Source organism: Ictalurus furcatus, chromosome 3, assembly GCF_023375685.1.
Source record: "Ictalurus furcatus strain D&B chromosome 3, Billie_1.0, whole genome shotgun sequence".
In the NCBI taxonomy this organism is placed as follows: Eukaryota; Metazoa; Chordata; class Actinopteri; order Siluriformes; family Ictaluridae; genus Ictalurus; species Ictalurus furcatus.
Window position 1 is genome coordinate 36,629,834 of NC_071257.1, and position 26,284 is coordinate 36,656,117.

The following is a 26,284-nucleotide window of genomic DNA, read 5'->3' on the forward strand; positions in this document are numbered from 1 at the left end:
TGGTTCAGTTCGAGTGTGACGCACACAAAACGTAAGGTCACATTTTATGTCATTTTGTTTGTGTTTTTATTTTGGGAACGTTCTCTCTGAGAGAAGGATAATTTAATATGAACCATAATGGTCAGTTATTGCCTCTTTGTGAAAATACAAGGACTCCTTATGACACACTTTACGTGTTTTAGTTTTTGGCTCCAGCACACTTCATTTTGGGTTCAATACTCTTCCTCCTGGCATAATAGATTGTTTTAAAGGAATATTTGATTTTATTGGTTACTGTTCAACGGATGTTTTTGAACATTATACGCACTTTTAAAGTCTTCAGCTCATGCATCTGTACCAAACTGACAGAGTCAGTAGTTAGTTTATTGTATTTCATTTTATTTGCACTACATATGAGGACCTAGAAATGCTATATTTAATAGTAATGCTTTCTGTTAGGTAATTGCAAACTAAATGGAGACACAATCTGAGTGAATGGACTGAAGGTGAATTCATCGATGTAGTACATGGATTGGGCTCCGGATGGTTTTAATTGATGTTTTGGACATAGAGATTGTAACTATGTACTTTATTTGTGATAGTATGGATTTTTGTATTAATGAAATAACATTGAAATTCTGCAAACAAACGACAAAAAGTGGTAACAAAATGAAGGTGGAAAAAGATATTTTGCATATTGGTAAATAAAGGGATTTTTCTGAACGAAGTTGCACGGAACAGAAGAACCGGTTTTCTGTTTATGGGTTGGTTCTCAGTCTGAGACCGGCTACACGAGCAGCTAGAATGACCGGAGTCGTTACCTTCCGTGGGTGGAGAATCCATAAGCTACAAACCACCACTCTTCCTCATGCTCAGGAAAACCTTCACATGACCTTCAGTGTCTTTCCATTGGTCCTTCCCAAATCTCTGTCCTGTGTACATTACACTTCCCTTCATTCCCAAACTTAATAACTGTTAATAGTGTTAAATATTAAATATTAGTCATTTATTACTCACCGTACTCCACAGCACTTTATTAAGAGTTTATAAAGATGCAGAGAGAAACTCGTTATTAAATCAGTACGCTCAGTGAAGATGGAAAAGATTTAACACAAGAAGCAAGCAGTGATCGATTATTTTATTTGTGTCTCGTATTTTTAATATCATTTTAACGAACAAATGTGTACCTTTTAACAATCAGGATAATACAGAAGTGGTGTTTCAGACGTTTAGAACAACTTCCTGTTACAGTTATTACTTGTTTGAACTTTTTCTATCAATCTCAGAAGCACACCTTCTTTGGGTTTCATTGTGGTGCGTGTTGCCAGATGCTTTAAAAACCCAAACAAATAAATAAAACATCGATATTTAGACTTGGAGTAATGTAAAGGTTGCCAGATGGACACTTAAATGAGATTATTTCTGTAAACACCAAAAACGTTTGGATTAGGGAATTATCCAACAGGACACACAATTATACTGTTTAATCTAAAATAAAATAAAAAAGTGTAAGAGTATATTCTGATCTAAATAATACACACTGCTTGGTTATATATATTTTTTTAATTTCTTTTGTACTGTTTTTCTCTCAGGTTATGGGGATTAATTACAGTTTGGTTATTATTCAAGAACAATCTCAAGTTTGACTTCACACAGAAACAGCAGGAAACGTTAACGTTCACACGGATTTGTGCGTTTATTAATATTGCATTTTTTTCACAGTTTAAATTTCACATTCTTTTCCCTTAATACTGTGATTAAATTTATCATTATAATTAAATAAAGCAAAGTTACAGCCGTGTGAAATGCGTTCGAGTGAAACTCCGCATGCACAAACAGAAAATAATAATAATAATAATAATAATAATAATAATAATAATAATAATCCTTCATCACTTTAATGGATTCACATTTTACTAAGTATTTATGTATTAAATTATAGATGTATTAAAATAATTTATTATTATAGTTGACAAATATATAATAATCCATTTGCCATAATGAAATTAGAATTTTATTTTCCTAATAAAAGGTCAGCGAAGCTCAAAGGGAAGAAACTAAACATGAGCTGTTTTCACCTCGCCGTTTCTCTGCACGGAGGCGACGGACATTTCACCAACAACAAAATACTTGTTCTTTTTTTCTTTTTTCTTTTTTTTACACAATCACACAAAATAAAACTGGAAATCATAAAACTTCCTCAAAAGTGCAAACGCTTCTTACATCATGCACAAACACGACAGAGAGAAAGAAGGAGGAAAGAGAGAAACAGAGAGAAGGAAAAGCGAAGAAAGAGACCGAATCGGAGAAAAATACACAAAGATGAAACAGAGCAGAAAATAAAGGAGAGAAATTTCAGAAACGTACAGAACACGAGAGAGAAGAGAGAAATGGGGGAATACAGAAAGATGAATATTTTCCTTTTCTGCTTTAATTATTACTGCATTGAGTTTTCTCTCTTTCCAGGAGAAGTGCAGGACAGGAATCGAGGGTTCAGGGTGGATTTAATGCGGCAAAGACACCAACACATCGACGTAATTGACAGGGAAGAAACCTGATTGGCCGTTTATCACCCCTTCATACCAGTTCTCATCAATCTTATTGGTCAGCGTGATGATGTCACCTTCCTTAAAGCCCAGCTCGCCCTCGTTCTCCGGATCGAAATCATACAGAGCGCGACAACACGGCTGATCCAGAGGAGCTAGAGAGAGAGAGAGAGAGAGAGAGAGAGAGAGGGAGAGAGAGAGAGAGGGAGAGAGAGAGAGAGAGACTTGACTTTACAATCTTTTATTTTTAACAAAAGGTCACATTATACACATTAAAGTCAAATGTGACTCAATATAAAATTAATAAATATTTAGAGAGCATTAAAAAACCATAAATATATAGGTAATAAATTAGGTAAATAAAATAAATCAGCACAACAAAAGGCTAGTCGTTAAGAACATTATCAGCCTAATGCTGGTGTAAAACAAAGTTCTCCCTCCACTACAGAACACAGAGCCTCCTCGCAGCACCACACCGCCTTGAACATCTCCAAGTCTCCCATACTATTGTAAAAGTTAAAATCGATCAGAATCCGTGATTTGATCAGTCTAGAGAGAATTTTTCTGGCATCGCAGTCTGTGTTCTGTGCCACTTTGTTTTTCCTGCTTAGGTATATCGACATTTTTGCCTGACCAAAGATAAAATTGATCAGCTGACACTTAAACCTGTTCTTTCTGACGTATTTAAAACCCAAGATAAAAATCTGAAAAGTAAAATCCACATAAAATGACCTCAGGTTGTTTTTTAAAAACACAAACAATGGCTGCAACCTGGAGCAATGTATAAAAGCATGAAAAACAGTCTCTCTCTGTGAACAGAATGGACATTCCTGTGTGACCTCAGGGTTTAAAACGGAGATAAAAGAATTCACAGAAACAATTCCATGTAAAATCCTCCATTGGAGGTCAGCAAATTTTTTAGTTAAGGGTGGTTTGTAAAGTGCCCTCCACTCTGGTTTAACATCATCATTAAAACCCAGTACAGCTCGCCATGGGGTGTCCACTCTCCCATTCAGTTTTTTCTTATTTAAAACTTTCACGCAGGCTTTGTAAAGGAGCTTGCCAGTCACTGTCTCAATGTTCATGTCACTGTTGAACTCCAGGAGGGGGCCACCATACCCATCTAGATCTGGAGCGATGCCCAGCTGGGGAAAAGGTTCCTCCTCTGTAGGTCTAGTCTTGCTTGTTTCATTGTCCATTAGCTGAGCACGCTCCTCTGACGTTAGGGTGGACCTCCAGCAATGTAGGAGCTTGTTCACAACACGCAGGGACCGTAGTCCTAGGCGCGCTGTTAAGTCCTCAGCCCGTGACAGGTCCGTTCCTGTGATGTTCACCAGCTGCCGGAGTGTCACAATCCCCGATGAGACCAGAACTCTGGATAATGATGGGGTGGTCACACCAGAGATATCTAATCTCCCACCATTCACCAGGGGTTCCTCCAGCAGCCAGTATGGTGTTCTGCACCCCTTGATTTGTTTTTTAAAAAAAGTCCATATTTTAAAAAGCCCACGATAAAAAACTGGTAATCCAACAAGGTCTAACGTTTTTGTGTCCATTAAAAACAAAGTTCTGTCTAATCCCAGTCCTCCTCCTGTGTGTAAAAGCCTATAAGCTGCTGCTCTCCATACCAATCTCTCAGGTCCAGTGAGGAGTCTCTGGATAAACTGGAGTCGGAAGGTTGCAGTTCTGCTGGCTATGTGGACCAGCCCCTGCCCCCCCTCCTCCTTGGGCAGGTGAATGACACTTTGAGGGATCCAGTGTAGTTTGTCCCAGAAGAAGTCCACTAGCAGGGCCTGGATGTTCGAGAGCAGATTTGGTGGCGGATCCACACATGCCAGCTTGTGCCACAGGGTTGATGCTGCCAGGTTGTTGATGACCAGCGTGCGTCCCCTGTAAGACATTTTTGGGACCAACCACTTCCACCTGCTCAACCTGCCCTTCACCTTCTCAAAGACACCTTCCCAATTCTTATTTACAAACTCAGTGCTGCCTAGATAAACACCCAAGTACTTAAAACCACCCTTTTTCCACACCAAACCAGCTGGTAATGTGGGCTGCCCACCACCCCACTCTCCAACTAAAATGGCTTCACTTTTGGCCCAGTTGACCTTGGCAGATGATAAAATCTCAAAATCTTTTAAAACATCAATTAAAATATTCACATCAGTTTGTGTTCCCAGCATTATGACTAAGTCATCTGCATATGCTGAGAGACACAGAGAAGCGCTGGATTGAGATATCTTAAAACCAGAAAGTTGATCTCTCAGTTTACATAAAAGAGGTTCAAACGCTAGGGTATACAGCATACCTGACAGAGAACAGCCTTGTCTAATACCTCTGCAAACTCTAAAAGGGGCACACAAACCACCATTAACCTTCAGTACACTCTCAATTTCACTGTACAACGTCTTGATCATGGCTATGAAACCTGGGTTGAAACCAAAGGTTTCCAGCACCTTCCACATGTATTCATGTTCAACCCGGTCAAAAGCCTTTTCCTGATCTAGAAAAATAAGGCCAGTCTTTAATCCCAATAGCCTGGAGACGTCCAAAATGTCACGAATTAAATGTATATTATCAAATATAGACCTGCCGGGCACACAGTACGTCTGGTCAAGGTGAGTGATGTGCTCCATTACCTTAGTCAGTCTTGAAGCTAGCGCTTTTGAGAGCAGTTTGTAGTCAGTGCACAACAGTGAGACCGGGCGCCAGTTCTTCAAATGCGTCAGGTCTCCCTTTTTGGGCAGGAGGGTCAGGACGGCTCTCCTGCAGCTCAATGGGAGTTCACCTCCCTTCACACTGCCTAGCAACACTTCTAGCACATCCTGCCCTATAACTGTCCAGAAGGCTTTGTAGAACTCTACAGGGAGACCGTCTATGCCTGGCGCCCTTCCATTCTCCATCCCTTGGAGAGCTTCATAGAGCTCTGCTAGAGTTAGCTCTATGTCCAGATCGCTGGCCACATGCTCTGGGAGTTTTGGCAGGTCTTTTAGGAAGCTCTCTTCCACTGTCTGTGCCCCTGACTGCTCACTGCTGTACAGCTTCGAGTAGAAGCTAACTGTCTGCTTGAGAATTTCAGCGGGATCTGACAGAAGATCTCCTGATTCTGTTCGCACAGCATGTATGAATCTTTTCTGTCCATTCTTCTGCTCTAGACCAAAAAAGAACTTAGATTGAGCATCCATCTCATTCATGCTTTTAAAGCGTGAGCGGACCAGCGCCCCCTGTGCTGTGATGCCCAACAGGTCATTCATTATAGATTTTTTACTTTTGAGGGCTTCAATCTGCCCTCGATCTCCTGTGGTCTCCAAACACTGGAGTTCCACTATTCCAGTCTCCAGAGCTTTCAGAGATCTGACAATGTCTCTTGTGACATTAAGAGTGTACTGTTGACAAAATGCTTTAATTTGAGCTTTGGCCACATCCCACCACTGTTGTATAGAACTAAAAGCCATCTTTTCACATTTAAAAACATTCCAGAAATAAATAAAGGATTCTCTAAAATTAGTATCCTCTAAAAGTGCAGTATTAAAATGCCAATAAGCACTTTTTGGTTTTACATTTTCTTTACTGACAATACACTGCACCATATTGTGATCAGAGAGGCCTACTGGAACAATAAAACATTTAGTAAAAAGTGTCAGCTGATGTTTAAAACCATAAAAGCGATCTAGTCGTGCCAGGGAGAGTGTGTTGTCTATGGAGTGGGCCCACGTGTACTGCCTCTGGTTTCTATTTAAATTTCTCCAAATATCAATCAGTTCGTGAGCCTCCATCATCTCCCACAGGCGCTTACGGGAGGCTACATGAGGTTCTGTGTGGTTCCTGTCCAAGTTATCTGTTGTGCAGTTAAAATCCCCACCCAGAATTAAAATATCGGCAGTGTTGCAGTCAGCAATGACATTGTCTAGTTTATTTAACAAAACCATTCTCTCCACTGCACTGGTGGGAGCGTACACACAAATAAAAACAAAGCTCTCATTCTCATAGATAGCTCTTACTTTTAAAAGCCTCCCATTTAAAACCTCAACTACTGTATAAGAACTGGGAGTAAAATTGCGAGCAAACAGTAGGGCAACCCCACCACTAATTGATGTATTGTGACTTAAAATTGCCAGCCCACCCCACTCCTTCATCCAGCTAGTAGCATTGTTAACATTACTATGTGTTTCTTGCAACATCGCTACATCAATACGCTTCTGCTTTAGTAACTCATATAGTTTTACACGCTTTTCGTGTTCTCTTGCCCCGTTAACGTTTACACTTGCAATACGAATCCCAGTCATAAGAACAAGGTGTAGATAAAACAAGCAGATGATGAAACCCATTTTAATACAAAACACACCAAACACTCTACTGGTCATCATCAGAAGTTTCTTTGCTGACTTTAGTAATTAATTTCTTCAGACGATAGATCTCAGTGTCAATAAAAGCTCCTTCTCTTCTAAAATGTTTGACATCATGGATAAACTGCTTCAGATCTGGGAAGTGCTTTTCTACTACAACGTTCTTTTGCCATTTAGTATTCCGTAAGAACTCCTTAATGTTCTCAGCACGGTATACAACTTCTCGCTTTTCTTCCTGAGAGCCAAAGTTAAAAACAGAATCTGACATGTAATCATCACTGTCTGTTTCTTTTTCGTCTACTTTAGTGTCTCTTTTGGCCTGTTTGCTCCCTTGTCCCTTACCTCGTTTTTTCCGCTTGTTCGGTACTTTAAACATGGGTTCGTCCTCCATCTCCACGTCTCCCCCATCCCCCGGCATAGTGTCTGGTGCTTCTGAGCGACTGCTCTGCACCCCTGTACCTGCCTCTGCCAGCGCAGGTATCTCCAGCTCTGCACCAGAATCCACTGCGTCTTTATCGGTCAAACAAGGATTCTCTACTTCAGGCAAGCAGGACTTCTCTGGAGCCACTTCAGTCAAGCAGGGCTTCTCTGGGGTTGGTATATCCTTCGTGGGTTCCTGGGCTACAGGCTGAGATTGAGGTTCGCGCTCACTAGGCTCCGGTGCAGTAGCAACTCCGGGGCCTTCAGCAGCGGGCTGAGCTGCAGCCGCAGGGGGAACGGCTCCAGAAGGCCCAGCTACTTCCTGCCCCGGTCGCTCAGAAACACCAGGGTCACTCTGTCTCTCAGGACAGGCCTGGACAAGATGTCCTATTTTGCCACATTTAAAACATTTTATGTCCGTGTCTGTAGATACAAAAATGCTGTAGCCATAGCCTTCTACACTGAATTTAAACACTAGGTTCAATTCCTCTACACCATCTTTCAGAATCATAAAAACCATTCTTCTAAAAGACACCAAGTGCTTAACTAGTGGGGACTTACAGCCAAGGGGGATTTTCTTTATGGGGGAGACCAACCGCCCGTATCTAGACAGTTCTTTGGATATGATCTCATCGGAGATGAAGGGAGGGACATTAGACAGTATAACCTTTTTGGATGGGGAACTTAGGGAAGAGACCATCGTAAGCTCATTATTAAGTACAATTCCTTTCTGGACAAGCTTGTTTGCTCTATCAACGTCATTCACAAAGACTACAACTGCACTATTCATGCGGGAGGCAGAGACAATGTTCTCATGTCCCACCACTTCTCCTACCGCTAACACACACTCCTCCACACTCGCCCTGCACGCCACCCTCACACCGTGCCGGCGAGTCAAACTCTCACACAGCCGCGTGTTTGGAGCCGCCATGCTCCTCCACCGCGACACGCACACACACACACACACTTACTCGCTTTCACACTCGTTCACACACACACACACACACACACACACACACAAATAATTGATCCGAGATGTTTACACGGAAAAAAATTGCATCAAATGCCGAAAAAAGCTGGCGAAACGCCAACCGCTCTCACACGCTCAACACGCCACACTCGCTCCACTACCGCGCATGCGCAGAGAGAGAGAGAGAGAGAGAGGGAGAGAGAGTGAGAGGGACAGAGAGAGAGAGAGAGACAGAGAGAGAGAGAGGGACAGAGAGAGAGAGTGAGAGAGAGAGAGAGAGAGAGAGAGAGAGAGAGAGAGAGAGAGGGAGAGAGAGAGAGGGAGAGAGAGAGGGACAGAGAGAGAGAGTGAGAGAGAGAGAGAGAGAGAGAGAGAGAGAGAGAGAGAGAGGGACAGAGAGAGAGAGAGAGAAAGAGAAATAAAAAGTTAGAGAGAACAGGATGATTGTTAAGAGAGACAGGTGATGTGTGTTCACACTAGTGAGTAACGTGTAGTTTGTTTCTGCCGTAACGCAACCGCTTCTGTTGTCACTTGTGGGCGTGGCCAGTCCAGTGTTTTTTATTCCGAGAGACTTGATGTAACCCACAGAGTATGATTTACTACAGATACTACCAAAAGCTTTCGAATCTCTGCTTAAAATAGTCAGTTCTTCCTTTAGCACTGGCTGTGTACCTAAATCACTTAAACTAGCAGTTATTAAACCCCTGATTAAAAACCCTGACCTCGACCCCTCTCTACTGTCCAGCTATAGACCGATATCAAATCTCCCCTTCACCCCCAAGATCTTAGAAAAGGTTGAACACAGCAGCTATGCTCGTACTTACATTTCATGAATGTTGTTCCTATGTTTCAGTTCGTAGATGTAAATGGAGACTTCAAATTATTCGTAAACATGGAATTATCTTCCACTGTTATGCTGATGACACACAGCTGTATGTTTCAGCGAAGCCAGAGGACAGACAGCAGCTTAGTAAAGTTGAGGAATGTGTAAAGGACATTAGACGTTGGATGAAAGACCTTGGAGTGATTATTGACTCCAGTCTATCATCTGACGCTCATGTAGATAATATTACTAGGATAGTCTTCTTTCATCTCAGAAATATTTCTAAGATAAGAAATATATTGTCACTACACGATGCAGAAATATTAGTTCATGCTTTCATCACCTCTAGACTAGATTACTGTAATGTCTTACTGTCTGGATGTTCTAGTAGGAGCATAAACAAACTCCAGTTAGTCCAGAATGCAGCTGCTAGAGTCCTAACTAGAACCAGAAGATACGCCCACATCACCCCGATCTTATCAACACTGCATTGGCTCCCAGTGAAATCTCGCATTGAGTATAAAATACTATTATTAACCTATAAAGCACTGAATGGTCTCGCACCACAGTACCTGAGAGAACTTTTGGTCTTTTATGATCCGCCACGCCTACTGAGATCAAACGGTGCAGGCTATTTGTTGGTACCTGGAATAGTGAAGGCTACAGCAGGGGGGAGAGCTTTCTCTTATAGAGCCCCACAGTTATGGAACAGTCTTCCTATTAGTGTTCGGGACTCAGACACAGTCTCAGTGTTTAAGTCCATGAGGAACTCAGGGAGTTTTTCTTTGCCACCATCGCTGCTCGTTAGGGATAAATTCCTACATTTAAAATTTACATCCGGAATTTATATATTTCTGTAAAGCTGCTGTGTGTCCATTGTTAAAAGTGCTATATGAATAAAATGGAATTATAGGATTTACTACAGTGTACAACATACTACCGTACACAATTTATTACAGTGTATGATTGACTAGCGACCCCTTCTGGCCATTCATATTAAAACACTACATACATTTGCAATAATAAATGTTAAGAATTATAATAAAGTGTATTAAAATCGTGTCATGTGATGTCACACATGGCGACAGTAAATATGATATTTCTGTTTTGAACGAGGGCTCCAAAGATTTCTGTAGCTGAATAAGGGGTTATAAGATAAGGCTTGCATTTTAGCCGATATTAAATGTATTTAAATGTACTGTCATTCTGTGCAGTAAGGTATGAATAACACGGGACGGGGAAAGATCGGCCTAAATATCTCAATGACCATGAATGTGATTATGCAACTGGAAGCTCAGGTACAAACACAGAACAGAGACTGAATCATCGTTTATATTTAAGAAACGGATTGTTGTGCTGTACTGGGATCTTTCCTTACTTCCCTGTTCCTGCTGATACGTTTTTGGCCACAACACAAGGTAAAGGTTTGGATATACAGCTGATCTGGTTTCCCAGTAGGTCATAAAATTAGGATTAAACCCCTGGAGTCACGTGGATTACTTCTACGATGCCTTTATGAACTTTTTGGCGTTTGAAAGTTTTGGTTACTGGACTGTAAACGGAGAGACGGAAATCCCCCAGGTTTCGTTAAAGACGTCTTCGTCTGTGTTCGGAAGATGAAGGAAAGTCTTACGGGTTTGGAACGACACGAGGAGGAGTAATCGATGACGGAGTTTTCATGCTTGGCTGAAATACCCCTTTAATCCATCACTGAACACTCGTGGTTTCGAAGTGAGAGCGCAGTGTAAATACGCTACAGAGCGTCTTCGGCTTTGATTCATCGCCACGTAGCGTTACAGTAAGCGTACATGCATTACCAACGTTTTTCATAAGTCACGTTGTTTAAAATGGCCTGCGAATACCACAGCTACACCAGAACAGTGTGTTATTCGCTGGGTTTCACACACGCCGCGTTTAAAGTGACCCAGTATGAGCGGTTACACCTCCGTCAGTAACGCCCCATCTCAAAACGGCGACTCGTTGACAACGACGCGTGTGAGGAAAGTTGCTGATCGCACAACGTATCTCTCTCTCACAGTAGTCGTGGATTCTAGATGGAAATAATTTCACACCGTAGAGCAGCGGTCTTCAATCTTATCCTCAAAGAGCCGTGTAGCTGCAGGCTTTCGTTCCAGACACACCGGAGGCAGACATGATAGTGATGGGAGACTAAAGTGAACCGACTGAACAAGTGGATGAGAGGTGGAACGAAAGCCTGCAGCCACACCGGAGCATTATGGGTAAGACTGATGAGACTTGCCTTAGAGCTTTACTATTACAAGAATATCAAGTCAGTTTACAAACGCTCTGTCTCCGTCTGTCTGTCTGTCTGTCTCTCTCTCTCTCTCTGTCTGTCTCTCGCTCTCTCTGTCTCTCGCTCTCTCTGTCTCTCGCTCTCTCTGTCTCTCGCTCTCTCTGTCTCTCGCTCTGTCTCTGTCTTTTTCTGTCTCGGTCAGTCTCTCTCTCGGTCTCTCTCTCTCTCTGTCTCTGTCTCTCTGTCTCTGTCTCTCTGTCTCTGTCTCTCTGTCTCTGTCTCTCTGTCTCGCTCTTTTCCTGTCTCGGTCTGTCTCTCTCTCCGTCTCTCTCTCTCGCTCTCTCTGTCTCTGTCTCTCTCTCTGTCTCTCTCTTTTTCTGTCTCTCTCTCTGTCTCTGTCTTTTTCTGTCTCGGTCTGTCTCTCTCTCTGTCTCGGTCTGTCTCTCTCTCGGTCTCTCTGTCTCTCTCTCTCTGTCTCTCTCTCTCGGTCTCTCTCTCGGTCTCTCTCTCGGTCTCTCTCTCTCTCTCTCTCTCTCTCTCTCTCTCTCTCTCTCGCGCTCACATTCTGGGAGTTTGTGGGCGAGACTGATTTGGCATCAGAAACTGACTGTCTCATGAACAGCGTCAATCAAACTCGAACCACCAGCTACCACTCAACTGTTTCTATAACCTGGCTTCCTTGCAATCACATGACACAGAGTTTGAACCACTCCTCCAAACACGGGTTCCAAACGTCAGCACTTCGAGTTCTCCAGACGGCTTGTGAAAGTATCGAGCGTCTCATCGCTACCGTTGACTTCGCTGTAGGAGCTGAAGTCGTGGACGGGAAGTGAAGTGAAGGAACGTGGTACCACGCACACGCTGTAGGATCGACCGAGGAACGAGTCGAGACGAGCTCGCACTTTATCGCTCGCTTGTGTGAACGCAGGACGAGAGAGAGATGAAATAAAGTGTTAAACTGACCCGGGGAGCGTGAGCCGGCTAGGCTGTGTCCCAATCCCCCGTTGTGACTCTCAGTAGAGGAGAAGTCGAGTGAAGAGCGCGGTTTGGGCGTGTACTCTTTCCTCGGCTTACTGGAAGCTTCTCGAATTCTGTAAAACACCTCACTTTAATTATTCACGTAATGATGACAACGTTATGATTCTTCTTCTTCTTTTACATTAAAACGTGCACACGCACACGCACACACACACACACACACACACACACACACACCTGTCATCAATCTTGCTGGAGAGCTGCTGCAGGATTTCCGCCGCCTGTCTGTGATAATTCACCTGAGCCTGCACCAGAGCAGCCAACTGACTCACCTGCTCCACCTGCGCGCGCACACACACACACACACACACAGCTCTAAATTTTCAAACAACAAGCTGTACAAAAACCCACACTCTTTTACACACACACGCGGTCCTCACGTCGCTCTCCAGCAGGTTGTACATGCTCTGCTCAGCGATGTCCTTCGAGTCGTAGAATTTCTCCAGCGCCTGCTTGATTTCATCTTCAGTCACCTTCCCCTGACGCTTCTTCTTATAGTCGAAGTCCAGACGCCGACCCTCCACCTTCTTCAGATGGTGCTGCACACACACACGCACACACACACACACACACACACACACACACACACACACACACACACACACTTTAACCAGCACTTGCACTAAACCCAAGCTCCCACCAGGGGGCAGTGTGACACAGAGTTAAAATGATGGAACAAAACTCACAGTCTAATAAAAACATTTTTTTAAATAATGAGAATAAACTAATTCATTCATTATGAATCCCTAATTTAATAAAATAATTGAATATCATTTTGTGTACCTGGATCTCCTTCAGGTCTTTATCATGCAGCACCTGCATCGGATCGATGAAGTTCTGCTTCACCTCCATGTCCAAAGCATCCTTCACCTCACCCAGCTCTCTCATAGCTTCTCCAGCATCAATCAGAGCTAGACCTGACACACACACACACACACACACACACACGTTGATGGTGAGTATTCTCAGTGACTTTAACCCCGACAGCTGCGTCAGTGTTCCGTGTGGAAAGTTGCTGGTGTTCAGAGTCGGGTTCCGCGGCTGTTTGAGGATCTTCTGAGCTCCACATCCCGGTTATTTAAATCACCTGCGTGTAGTTCACACCTCCAGGGACGGGGATTTTCAGCACATCTACACCCTGAACTGCCCTTAAACACACACACTTCCCTTCAGATTAAACCAGGCGTAGAAAATGCGGACTGAAGAAGGAAACCGTGTGTTTATTTTTTCTTTGCTGTCGAATAGAAGACACTGTAACTGAAAAGCAAGAGAGAGTTTAAAACTGTAAAATAAGAAAGCGATATGATGAAGTCCGAGTGAGAAGATGGCGAGAGGTGAAATAAACCTAACAGGAGTCTGGCACGTCACCGATACGTTCCTGCATGAACAGTGCGAGGTGTAATGATCACAATCACTGGGTTTAACTGAACAAAATGGCCTCCACACTCATCACTGACTCAGCACAGAGAACAGCGCTCGACTTCATCACCCTTTTCCTTCTGACTGAGGAACCAATAAAATAACGTTAACGTCTGTGTTAACTCCATGCGCACACATTCGCGTGGGCATTTCTATTCAGGAGTGTTTAGAACCAATCAGCATGCAGAGTGGGTTAATGCAGGAAGCTGTGACCGTATAAGGAAAGCGATGAGAAGGCAGGAACAGATTTAGATACAGAGTGAGAGATCGATGGAGATGTCAAGCAGATAAAGAGATTATATGAATATTTATTTGATTTTTATAGCATTATTGATTATTTATTTAAACCGGCTTACTGGGTTTGGTGTCCTGCAACAACGTTTTAATAAACTTGACCTCGACCTTGTTGGAGCGTCCTGTTATAGGTTAATAACCCCCGCTGGGGTGGTGTGAGGCGGCAGGACGCGGAGGGGAAGTGTATTATTTCAGTATGTTACAGTAAGTGCATCGTCCCGAAGTGGATTACTTTCCTCCACACAAGTCCCTGTGGACGAGCCGTTACTATAGAAACGATAATGTATTTACCAGAGCTGTAGTGTACGGGGTGTTAATTACCGAAGCTGGACTCGTCCCCGAGCTCGCGGCCGAACTTCTGCATGGCCTCGCCCAGCACCGTCTCCGTCTGCGTGTATCCCGGCCCCTTATCACCTCCACGGATCTTCGACATGGAGCTCATCATACTCATCTTAGCACGGGTCGCTAATACACACACACACACACACACACACACACACACACACACACACACACACACACACCTGTATGTGTTACTCTACCTACAGCCCTCAGCCAATCAGAACACACCATAAATGATGTTTAGTACATTGTGTGAGTGAGTGAGTGAGTGTGTGTGTGTGTGTGTGTGTGTGTGTGTGTGTGTGTGTGTGAGTGTGTGAGTGTGTGAGTGAGTGTGTGTGTGTGTACCCGGATTGGGCTGTAGGTATTCTGTAGTTTTGGTCATGATGTCCAGCACGGCTCGGCTCGTAACGTCCACCTTCTACAGACAAAACACACAAAAATACAATAAAAACAAAGAAAATTGTGTAAGAACACTTCTAAACAAACAAACAAACAAACAAACAAACAAACAGATAGATAAATAAACTCACCTTCTCCATTTCTGTGAAGTCATTGTCGAGTTTGGTTCCTTCAGCTCCGCCCACTTTCTCACTCACCCTCTGCAGGAGAGAACACACACACACACACACACACACACACACACACACACACTTTAACTCAGTGACAGTAATGATGTGCTGTGCTCTTCCAACCCTATCATTTACACAAACACCACAGCTGTGTGTGTGTGTGTGTATGTATGTGTGTGTGTGTGTGTGTGTGTGTGTGTGTGTGTGTAGAATGACCTCTATATATAAAACCTGCAGTGATTAAGTGCAGTGTAGAGAAGAGCGAGGACATGTTCATCAGCAGCAGGGCTATTACACACACACACACACACACACACACACACACACACACACACACACACACACACACAGGGATTATTAATCTCTAATCCAGGAGGCTCAGTGTGCTGTTTTAAACTGCATGTGTGTGTGGGCGGGGGGGATTATGATTCGTGACAGCACTGTATGTGTGTGTGCGCGCGTGTATGTGTGTGTTTGGGGGATGAGATTATGATTCATGACAGGACTCTGTGTGTGTGTGTGTGTGTGTGTGTGTGTGTGTGTGTTTCACTGACTTTGCTGAAAACAGTGATGATCAGAAGGTTAAAGTGCTCCGTCTCTAATGTTTTTTTAAATTTTATTTCACACACACACACACACACACACACACACACACACACACACACCCCACTATACACAGGGCAACCTTCCTCCATATAATAATAATAATAATAATAATAATAATAATAATAATAATAGTTGGTAACTGTAATTGAACGCTGCATTGTGAACATTTTACTGTTTGTACCGAGCCGAGAGCAGATATTAAAACCACACACAGGAATCTGCTGCATCACTACAGGAGCCTCTTACATAACCGTGTGTGTGTGTGTGTGTGTGTGTGTGTGTGTGTGAGATATATGCTGGGGGTTTAACCAGATGGTAGTGTATGTACAGATTATGTACACACACACACACACACACACACACACACACACACACACACACACAGTGTGTATTGTATTATATTGTATCGCCGGGTGTTAAACAGGTGAATGACGATAAGACAATAAGAATGATTGTTTCGGTTTTTTTACTCCTTGAGCCCGCCCCTGTTCCCACCCACATATACAAGCTCCACCCCCAGAACCTACAGGACTTCAATTAGAGTTAGCATTAGCAAGCCCGGTCATAACATCACTTTCCAGCGAACAAGCTCGGACATTCAACTGCATGAACAGCTGCGTTACAGCTCTACATCCACCTTCTGACCAATCACAATCCAGAGTTCAGCAGCGCTGTGGTGGAACACCTTCACTCCTTTTATATTAACTCCTCAACATTAGCATCGTAGTGCCAGTGCGTAACTAAGGAAGAACATCTCACACACTGAACATGTGTCTCCACATCTGTTCATTAAAAACAATCAGCGGGAAACAACGAGCATCAGATGAGACGTGGTGATGAATGAGCCTCAGCAAAGAGTGTGTGTGTGTGTGTGTGTGTGTGTGTGTGTGTGTGTGTGTGAGAGAGAGAGAGAGAGATAGCACAGGACTGAGAAACTCCTCCATAAATCAGTGTTTAAGCAGCAGGAGGATGAGGATGATGAATGTGTTGTTTATGAGAAACGTGTTGTGGAGGACGAGTGCAACACAAAACCCAGAAAATTCAGCCAGCAAGAAAAATCACAAGTCCACCATCTCTCACACTCACATCATCCTCATCACCACCACCACAATCACCACCACCACGACCACCACCATTATCACCACGACCATCACCATCACCAACATCACTATCATCATCACCACCACCACCACCACCACCACCATCATCATCAGTAAGGTTATAACTGTTAAAAACGGTAAATGAGAGAATCTGTTTCCTTTTATTAGCTTCTTTTTTTTATCTCGAATATGACGTCACTGATTCTCTCATGGTTTAAAACGTGTAAAAACTCCAGACATTTTAAATTACACCACAATAATAATAATGACCTCTTTTGAGTGACTGAGTTTATAGATGTTGTGTAATGGTGGTGCGGCAGCGCACTGCCCCATTCAGCTCCACACGGTTATTACTGCACCTAGTGGTCAAACATGAGAACTGCAACAAACAAGCGCTGCTACTACTACTACATCTAATAATAATAATAATAATAATAATAATAATAATAATAATGAGGCCCACTGGGGGAGGAATCATGCTGCCCCATGCTCAGTTCGGGGGGGTAGCAGAGGACAGGACAGTTAATGATCGGGTTGCCAGATTGGGCAAGTTTAAACAAGTCTATGCTCTTATTTTATAGCACATACTCTGAATTAAACCTAATAAATTAACACAAACAAAGGCAAAGTGTAAGTGGATCTGTGATGTACAGAATAATTTCCATCGCAAGATACAAGATGTAAAAAAAAAAAAATAAAAAAAAAAAACGGATTATAGAACGGATGATATCCGTACATAAGCAACCCTGATTAATGATACGAGTTGTTTGGGAAACTCACCTGCTACATGGAATACAGGTGAATAATTAGATCACTAGATATCAGCTATAGCACTGTGAGAGCCTCTCGACTGCATGGAGTTTGAGGCCATGTTATTAATGCGGTCCTGTTACACCAACATCTGATCACGAGCTGCTTGCAGCTGCAGGAGGTGATGAGAACTCAGAGAGAATCCTTGGGTTTAACAGAAAAAGGAAAAGTGTCAGCACACACGATAACATCTGACAGCTCGAGCTAATCCAGCTGGATAAACTTATAAAGTACAGATGTATTCACCAGCATTGAATCTAAAAGATCCACAGCATCTCTGAAGAACCCCGAGATCCTCAACTGCCAGAAGACTGCACATCATTTCAAGCCATAATGTCTGTACAGAACCAGAGAATATCTGCTGAGCCACAGTAAACCTGAACTGCAGAACCCTTGGACAACTACAGCATCTCTGGAGAACTACATGACCTACTGAAGAACCAGAGCATCTCTGTTGAACTGCCCTAGATCTGGAGAACCATTCTAACTCTGGAGAACTACAATAACAGAACATTTTGAGAACCTCAATATTATTGACAATTTTCTATCTCCATTCTTAGGAAAAAATCGTTTCATCAATGCTTCTTAAAAACCAAAAAAAGTGGATTCCCCTATTCATAACAACTCCTCTGTTAAGAGTTCCTTGAGGAACCAGAGATATCCTAGAGAGTCCATGTAACTACAGAACTACAGAGTCTCCATGGAAGCTTGCAGAGATCTAAAGCACGTCCAGAACCACAGCACGTCTCTGTAGGATCCACTGCATGGTACCTGAAGACTACAGTGTGGGTTATGATGTGTAATATATTAGATATTGTAGCATAACATCTCGGGAGAACCACGTGATCTGAGGAGAACGCAGTGATGGAACCTGAGAGACATTCAGCTCTTCTTCAGTAGTGACAGCGAGTGGAGTGGCGGCTGATACGGCGTCTGATGTGAAGGACACCAGCGGATTAGACACATCAGAGTCAAATTAAAGTCCTGACTGGAGCTTAATGATGTGAAACGTGAGCACACGAAGAGAACGAGGTCAGAGCATCCAGACAGAGAGAGAGAGAGAGAGAGAGAGAGAGAGAGCGCGCGTGCGAGAGTAAGAGCGAGAGTAAGAGCGAGAGTAAGAGCGAGATCTATACACAGCTTTTCACTGTGGTGCTGAATGTGTAATAACATCAGAATAAAACATCATCCTGAGAGAGAGAGAAAGATCCAATAATGTAAGTGGGGGGAAGGGGACTCTCACAAACTCACACTCTCTCACACACACACACACACACACACACACACACACACACACACACACACCCCTCAGGGATTATCCTATGCAGTGTGTTAGTGCTCCAAATATAGAATCCTCTTGTTTCAATAACCTCCGAGGTCTTTACAGTGTGTGTGTGTGTGTGTGTGTGTGTGTCCCAAAAATTTCTTCCCAGTGCTGGTGAACAAACAAAAACAAACACACACACAGCTATGATAATATATCAGGGTCTTTATCATACAGACCCAATTCATTGCAAAGAATTTTATTAACTTTTATAGCTAGTTCAATATGTGCAAATCACACACACACACACACACACACACACACACACACACAAACACAAACACACAGGCTAAAATCACACACTCACTTTATATCAGTCAGGATTTAGACCTCATCATAGCACAGAGACAGCGTTAGTTAAAGTAGTAAATGACCTTCTACTGACCTCTGATCAGGGTTGTGTCTCGCTGCTTGTGTTACTCGACCTTAGTGCAGCTTTTGATACTATAGATCACACTATTCTCCTTGATAGACTAGAAAATGTTGTTGGTATTAAGGGAACGGTCCTCTCCTGGCTCAGGTCTTATCTGACCGATCGTTATCAGTTCGTAGATGTAAATGGAGACTTCTCCACACATACCGAGGTTAAATTTGGTGTTCCACAGGGTTCTGTTTTAGGCCCACTGCTCTTTACTTTATATATGCTACCTCTAGGTCAAATTATTCATAAACATGGAATTATCTTCCACTGTTATGCTGATGATACACAGCTGTATGTTTCAGCGAAGCCAGAGGACAGACAGCAGCTTAATAAAGTTGAGGATTGTGTAAAGGACATTAGACGTTGGATGATTATTAACTTCCTTTTACTTAATTCTGATAAAACAGAAATACTTTTATTAGGCCCACGTGTAGCTAGAAGTAATCTTTCTGATCACATGGTTACTCTGGATGGTCTTTCTGTTTCATCATGTGCAGCAGTAAAAGACCTTGGAGTGATTATTGACTCCAGCCTATCATTTGATGCTCATGTAGATAATATTACTAGGATAGCCTTCTTTCATCTCAGAAATATTTCTAAAATAAGAAACATATTGTCACTACATGATGCGGAAATACTAGTTCATGCTTTCGTCACCTCTAGACTAGATTACTGTAATGCCTTACTGTCTGGATGTTCCAGTAGGAGCATAAACAAACTCCAGTTAGTCCAGAATGCAGCTGCTAGAGTCCTAACTAGAACCAGAAGATACGCCCACATCACCCCGATCTTATCCACACTGCATTGGCTCCCAGTGAAATCTCGCATTGAGTATAAAATACTATTATTAACCTATAAAGCACTGAATGGTCTCGCACCACAGTACCTGAGAGAACTTTTGGTCTTTTATGATCCGCCACGCCTACTGAGATCAAACGGTGCAGGCTATTTGTTGGTACCTGGAATAGTGAAGGCTACAGCAGGGGGAAGAGCTTTCTCTTATAGAGCCCCACAGTTATGGAACAGTCTTCCTATTAGTGTTCGGGACTCAGACACAGTCTCAGTGTTTAAGTCCAGGCTGAAAACATTTGTTTACTCAAGCTTTTTGTGAATAGTTTTGTTCTTAGGTAAAGGAGCAGATCTAGAGGATCACAGGTACAGAGTGTTGAGGTGAACTAGGATGTTTGGATGCTGTCGTCCGCCCACTGTCACCTTCACCCAGGTGTGTTGATGATGGAGTGTCTGGCCGCTTTATATCCCAGGGAGTCCTCATGTCTGTGTTCCCTTCTGGCTCTCCATTTTAGTTATGAGGTCATAGCTAATCTTGCCGGAGTCCCTGCTTTCACTCACACACAGTACATTTTCCTTCACCATTACAGGACAATAACCATAGCTAACTCTCTCTCTCTCTCTCTCTCTCTCTCTCTCTCTCTCTCTCACACACACACACACACACACACTACACATGATACTCCCGAGACACCAGTGATCCTGACCCCTTCTGCTCTCCGGACCTGCCTGATCCATCCTGATGTTCTACTTCTGGTTGGAGTTCTCATCAGTTGGAGGTCACATGCTGCTGCTGAGGATGTCCCACATGGTGCAGTCTAAAGATCACTGAGATTACTGAGGACGGTTCCACTTAAACACCATAAAGATGCTCTGGACCTCAGTTCATATGAACAGATATACTATGATAGCTTTAGCACTACAATTACCACAAACAGTTCTGCACTGGAGTCTCCATCAGTGAACGGTGGAGAAGTTCAACACAACAGACTTCCTGTAGAAACTGTAATGAATTTCCTGCTTACACAACTGCACTATCTGATCATGTAGTATTAGCACATTTATAGAAGGGGTGTATTTATTTATAATCACACTATCCGGCGTCACCCAGATGAGGACGGGTTCTCTCCTGAGTCTGGTTCCTCTCAAGGTTTCTTCCTCATATCGTCTCAGGGAGTTTTTCCTCACCACTGTCGCCTCTGTGCTTGTTCATTAGAGATAAATTCATACATTTAACATCTATATCCTGAGTGTATATATTTCTGTACCGCTGCTCTGGGACAATGTCCACTGTTAAACTCTCACTATAATCACTCTCTATGTTGCAATCGCAGAAATTAACACAAAATCAGGTAAAAGTTTGTGATATTCGCGGGCGCTTGCGATTTCCAAAATTTCAGCGGATTTGGGTCGAGACACATCACATGACGTCATCACAACTCACGTTCAGTCAAAGTCCTCCTCGATTCACGTGTTGAACATGAGTACAGCGAAAAGGTCTCATTTACCCACAAACATCACTGAGAAAGAGCGCAGAACTATTCCCTGTGACTGCAATTTCACCAATTCATGCAGTTTTCCACACAAAAATAACAACTCGCACAATAAACTCCGCAAGTGGCATCACAACTTTCGAAAAAAATTGCAACGCAAAATCAAGCGTTTTGGCCGCAACAATCTGAAAAAACAAAAAACAAAATCAGGAAATCCTGTACAGACTGCTCTATAATCGCACACACACTACAATCACACACTCATTACAATCGCTCTACAACCACACACTACAATCACACACACACACACACTACAATCATACACATTATAATCTCTCTACAACCACACACTACAATCACTCACACACACACACACTACAATCATACATATTATAATCTCTCTACAACCACACACTACAATCACACACACACACACAACAATCATACACATCATAATCTCTACAACCACACACTACAATCACACACTCATTACAATCGCTCTACAACCACACACTACAATCACACACACATCATACACATTATAATCTCTCTACAACCACACACTACAATCATACACATCATAATCTCTACAACCACACACTACAATCACACACACACTACAATCATACACATTATAATCTCTACAACCACACACTACAATCACACACACTACAATCATACACATCATAATCTCTACAACCACACACTACAATCACACACACACACACACACACACACACACTACAATCATACACATCATAATCTCTACAACCACACACTACAATCACACACACACACACACAACAATCATACACATTATAATCTCTCTACAACCACACACTACAATCATACACATTATAATCTCTCTACAACCACACACTACAATCATACACACACACACAATCATACATATTATAATCTCTCTACAACCACACACTACAATCACACACTCATTACAATCGCTCTACAACCACACACTACAATCATACACACACACACAATCATACATATTACAATCGCTCTACAACCACACACTACAATCACACACACACACACACACACACAACAATCATACACATTATAATATCTCTACAACCACACACTACAATCATACACATTATAATCTCTACAACCACACACTACAATCACACACTACAATCACACACACACACACACACACACACACACACACACTACAATCATACACTCATTATAATCTCTCTACAACCACACACTACAATCATACACATTATAATCGCTCTACAACCACACACTCATTACAATCTCTCTACAACCACACACACACACACTACAATCATACACTCATTACAATCTCTCTACAACCACACACACACACACAACCTCTACAACCACACACTACAATCATACACATTATAATCTCTACAACCACACACTACAATCACACACACACACACACTACAATCATACACTCATTACAATCTCTCTACAACCACACACTACAATCATACACATTATAATCGCTCTACAACCACACACTACAATCATACACATTATAATCGCTCTACAACCACACACTACAATCACACACACACACACACACACACACACACACTACAATCATACACATCATAATCTCTACAACCACACACTACAATCACACACACACACACAACAATCATACACATTATAATCTCTCTACAACCACACACTACAATCATACACACACACACAATCATACATATTATAATCTCTCTACAACCACACACTACAATCACACACTCATTACAATCGCTCTACAACCACACACTACAATCACACACACACACACACACACACACACACACACACTACAATCATACACACACACACAATCATACATATTACAATCGCTCTACAACCACACACTACAATCACACACACACACACACACACACACACACACACACTACAATCATACACTCATTATAATCTCTCTACAACCACACACTACAATCATACACATTATAATCGCTCTACAACCACACACTCATTACAATCTCTCTACAACCACACACACACACACACTACAATCATACACTCATTACAATCTCTCTACAACCACACACACACACACAACCTCTACAACCACACACTACAATCATACACATTATAATCTCTACAACCACACACTACAATCACACACACACACACACACTACAATCATACACTCATTACAATCTCTCTACAACCACACACTACAATCATACACATTATAATCGCTCTACAACCACACACTACAATCATACACATTATAATCGCTCTACAACCACACACTACAATCACACACACACACACACACACACACACACTACAATCATACACATCATAATCTCTACAACCACACACTACAATCACACACACACACACACACACAACAATCATACACATTATAATCTCTCTACAACCACACACTACAATCATACACATTATAATCTCTCTACAACCACACACTACAATCATACACACACACAATCATACATATTATAATCTCTCTACAACCACACACTACAATCACACACTCATTACAATCGCTCTACAACCACACACTACAATCATACACACACACACAATCATACATATTACAATCGCTCTACAACCACACACTACAATCACACACACACACACACACACACACAACAATCATACACATTATAATATCTCTACAACCACACACTACAATCATACACATTATAATCTCTACAACCACACACTACAATCACACACTACAATCACACACACACACACACACACACACACACACACACTACAATCATACACTCATTATAATCTCTCTACAACCACACACTACAATCATACACATTATAATCGCTCTACAACCACACACTCATTACAATCTCTCTACAACCACACACACACACAACAATCATACACTCATTACAATCTCTCTACAACCACACACACACACACAACCTCTACAACCACACACTACAATCATACACATTATAATCTCTACAACCACACACTACAATCACACACACACACACACACTACAATCATACACTCATTACAATCTCTCTACAACCACACACTACAATCATACACATTATAATCGCTCTACAACCACACACTACAATCATACACATTATAATCGCTCTACAACCACACACTACAATCACACACATTATAATCGCTCTACAACCACACACTACAATCATACACTCATTACAATCTCTCTACAACCACACACACACACACTACAATCATACACTCATTACAATCTCTCTACAACCACACACACACACACACTACAATCATACACATCATAATCTCTACAACCACACACTACAATCACACACACACACACTACAATCATACACTCATTACAATCTCTCTACAACCACACACTACAATCATACACATTATTATCGCTCTACAAACACACACTACAATCATACACTCATTACAATCTCTCTACAACCACACACACACACACACACAAACAATCATACACTCATTACAATCTCTCTACAACCACACACACACAACAATCATATACTCATTACAATCTCTCTACAACCACACACTACAATCATACACATTATAATCGCTCTACAACCACACACTACAATCATACACTCATTACAATCTCTCTACAACCACACACACACACACACACAACAATCATATACTCATTACAATCTCTCTACAACCACACACTACAATCATACACATTATAATCGCTCTACAACCACACACTACAATCATACACTCATTACAATCTCTCTACAACCACACACACACACACACACACACACACACACACTACAATCATACACTCATTACAATCTCTCTACAACCACACACTACAATCATACACATTATAATCGCTCTACAACCACACACTACAATCACACACATTATAATCGCTCTACAACCACACACTACAATCATACACTCATTACAATCTCTCTACAACCACACACACACACACACACACACACTACAATCATACACTCATTACAATCTCTCTACAACCACACACACACACACACACAAACAATCATACACTCATTACAATCTCTCTACAACCACACACACACACAACAATCATATACTCATTACAATCTCTCTACAACCACACACTACAATCATACACATTATAATCGCTCTACAACCACACACTACAATCATACACTCATTACAATCTCTCTACAACCACACACACACACACACAACAATCATATACTCATTACAATCTCTCTACAACCACACACTACAATCATACACATTATAATCGCTCTACAACCACACACTACAATCATACACTCATTACAATCTCTCTACAACCACACACACACACACAACAATCATACACTCATTACAATCTCTCTACAACCACACACACACACACACACACACTACAATCATACACATTATAATCGCTCTACAAACACACACTACAATCATACACTCATTACAATCTCTCTACAACCACACACACACACACACACACACACACACACTACAATCATATACTCATTACAATCTCTCTACAACCACACACTACAATCATACACTCATTACAATCTCTCTACAACCACACACACACACACACACACAACAATCATACACTCATTACAATCTCTCTACAACCACACACACACACACACACACACTACAATCATACACTCATTACAATCTCTCTACAACCACACACACACACACACACACACACACACACACACACTACAATCAT

The 26,284-nt window shown here is 42.1% G+C and overlaps 1 protein-coding gene across 2 annotated transcripts in view; it reads right to left on the reverse strand.

The window, feature by feature from the left end:
• Positions 1-1,070: 1,070 nt before the first annotated feature.
• Positions 1,071-26,284, reverse strand: part of sh3gl2a (SH3 domain containing GRB2 like 2a, endophilin A1) — a 31,556-nt gene continuing 6,342 nt past the window's right edge. The window contains exons 2-10 of one of the 2 annotated variants that reach the window (XM_053622231.1): positions 17,490-17,663; positions 14,965-15,033; positions 14,780-14,852; positions 14,411-14,554; positions 13,160-13,293; positions 12,757-12,915; positions 12,554-12,657; positions 12,302-12,429; positions 1,072-2,680 (exon numbers count right to left, since the gene is read on the reverse strand). In XM_053622231.1, the coding sequence (XP_053478206.1) occupies positions 2,484-2,680; positions 12,302-12,429; positions 12,554-12,657; positions 12,757-12,915; positions 13,160-13,293; positions 14,411-14,554; positions 14,780-14,852; positions 14,965-14,973 (948 nt within the window). In that variant the 5' untranslated portion in view covers positions 14,974-15,033; positions 17,490-17,663 and the 3' untranslated portion in view covers positions 1,072-2,483. Of the gene's footprint in view, positions 2,681-12,301; positions 12,430-12,553; positions 12,658-12,756; positions 12,916-13,159; positions 13,294-14,410; positions 14,555-14,779; positions 14,853-14,964; positions 15,034-17,489; positions 17,664-26,284 lie in introns of both variants that reach the window. The other variant, XM_053622230.1, reaches the window with a different exon arrangement.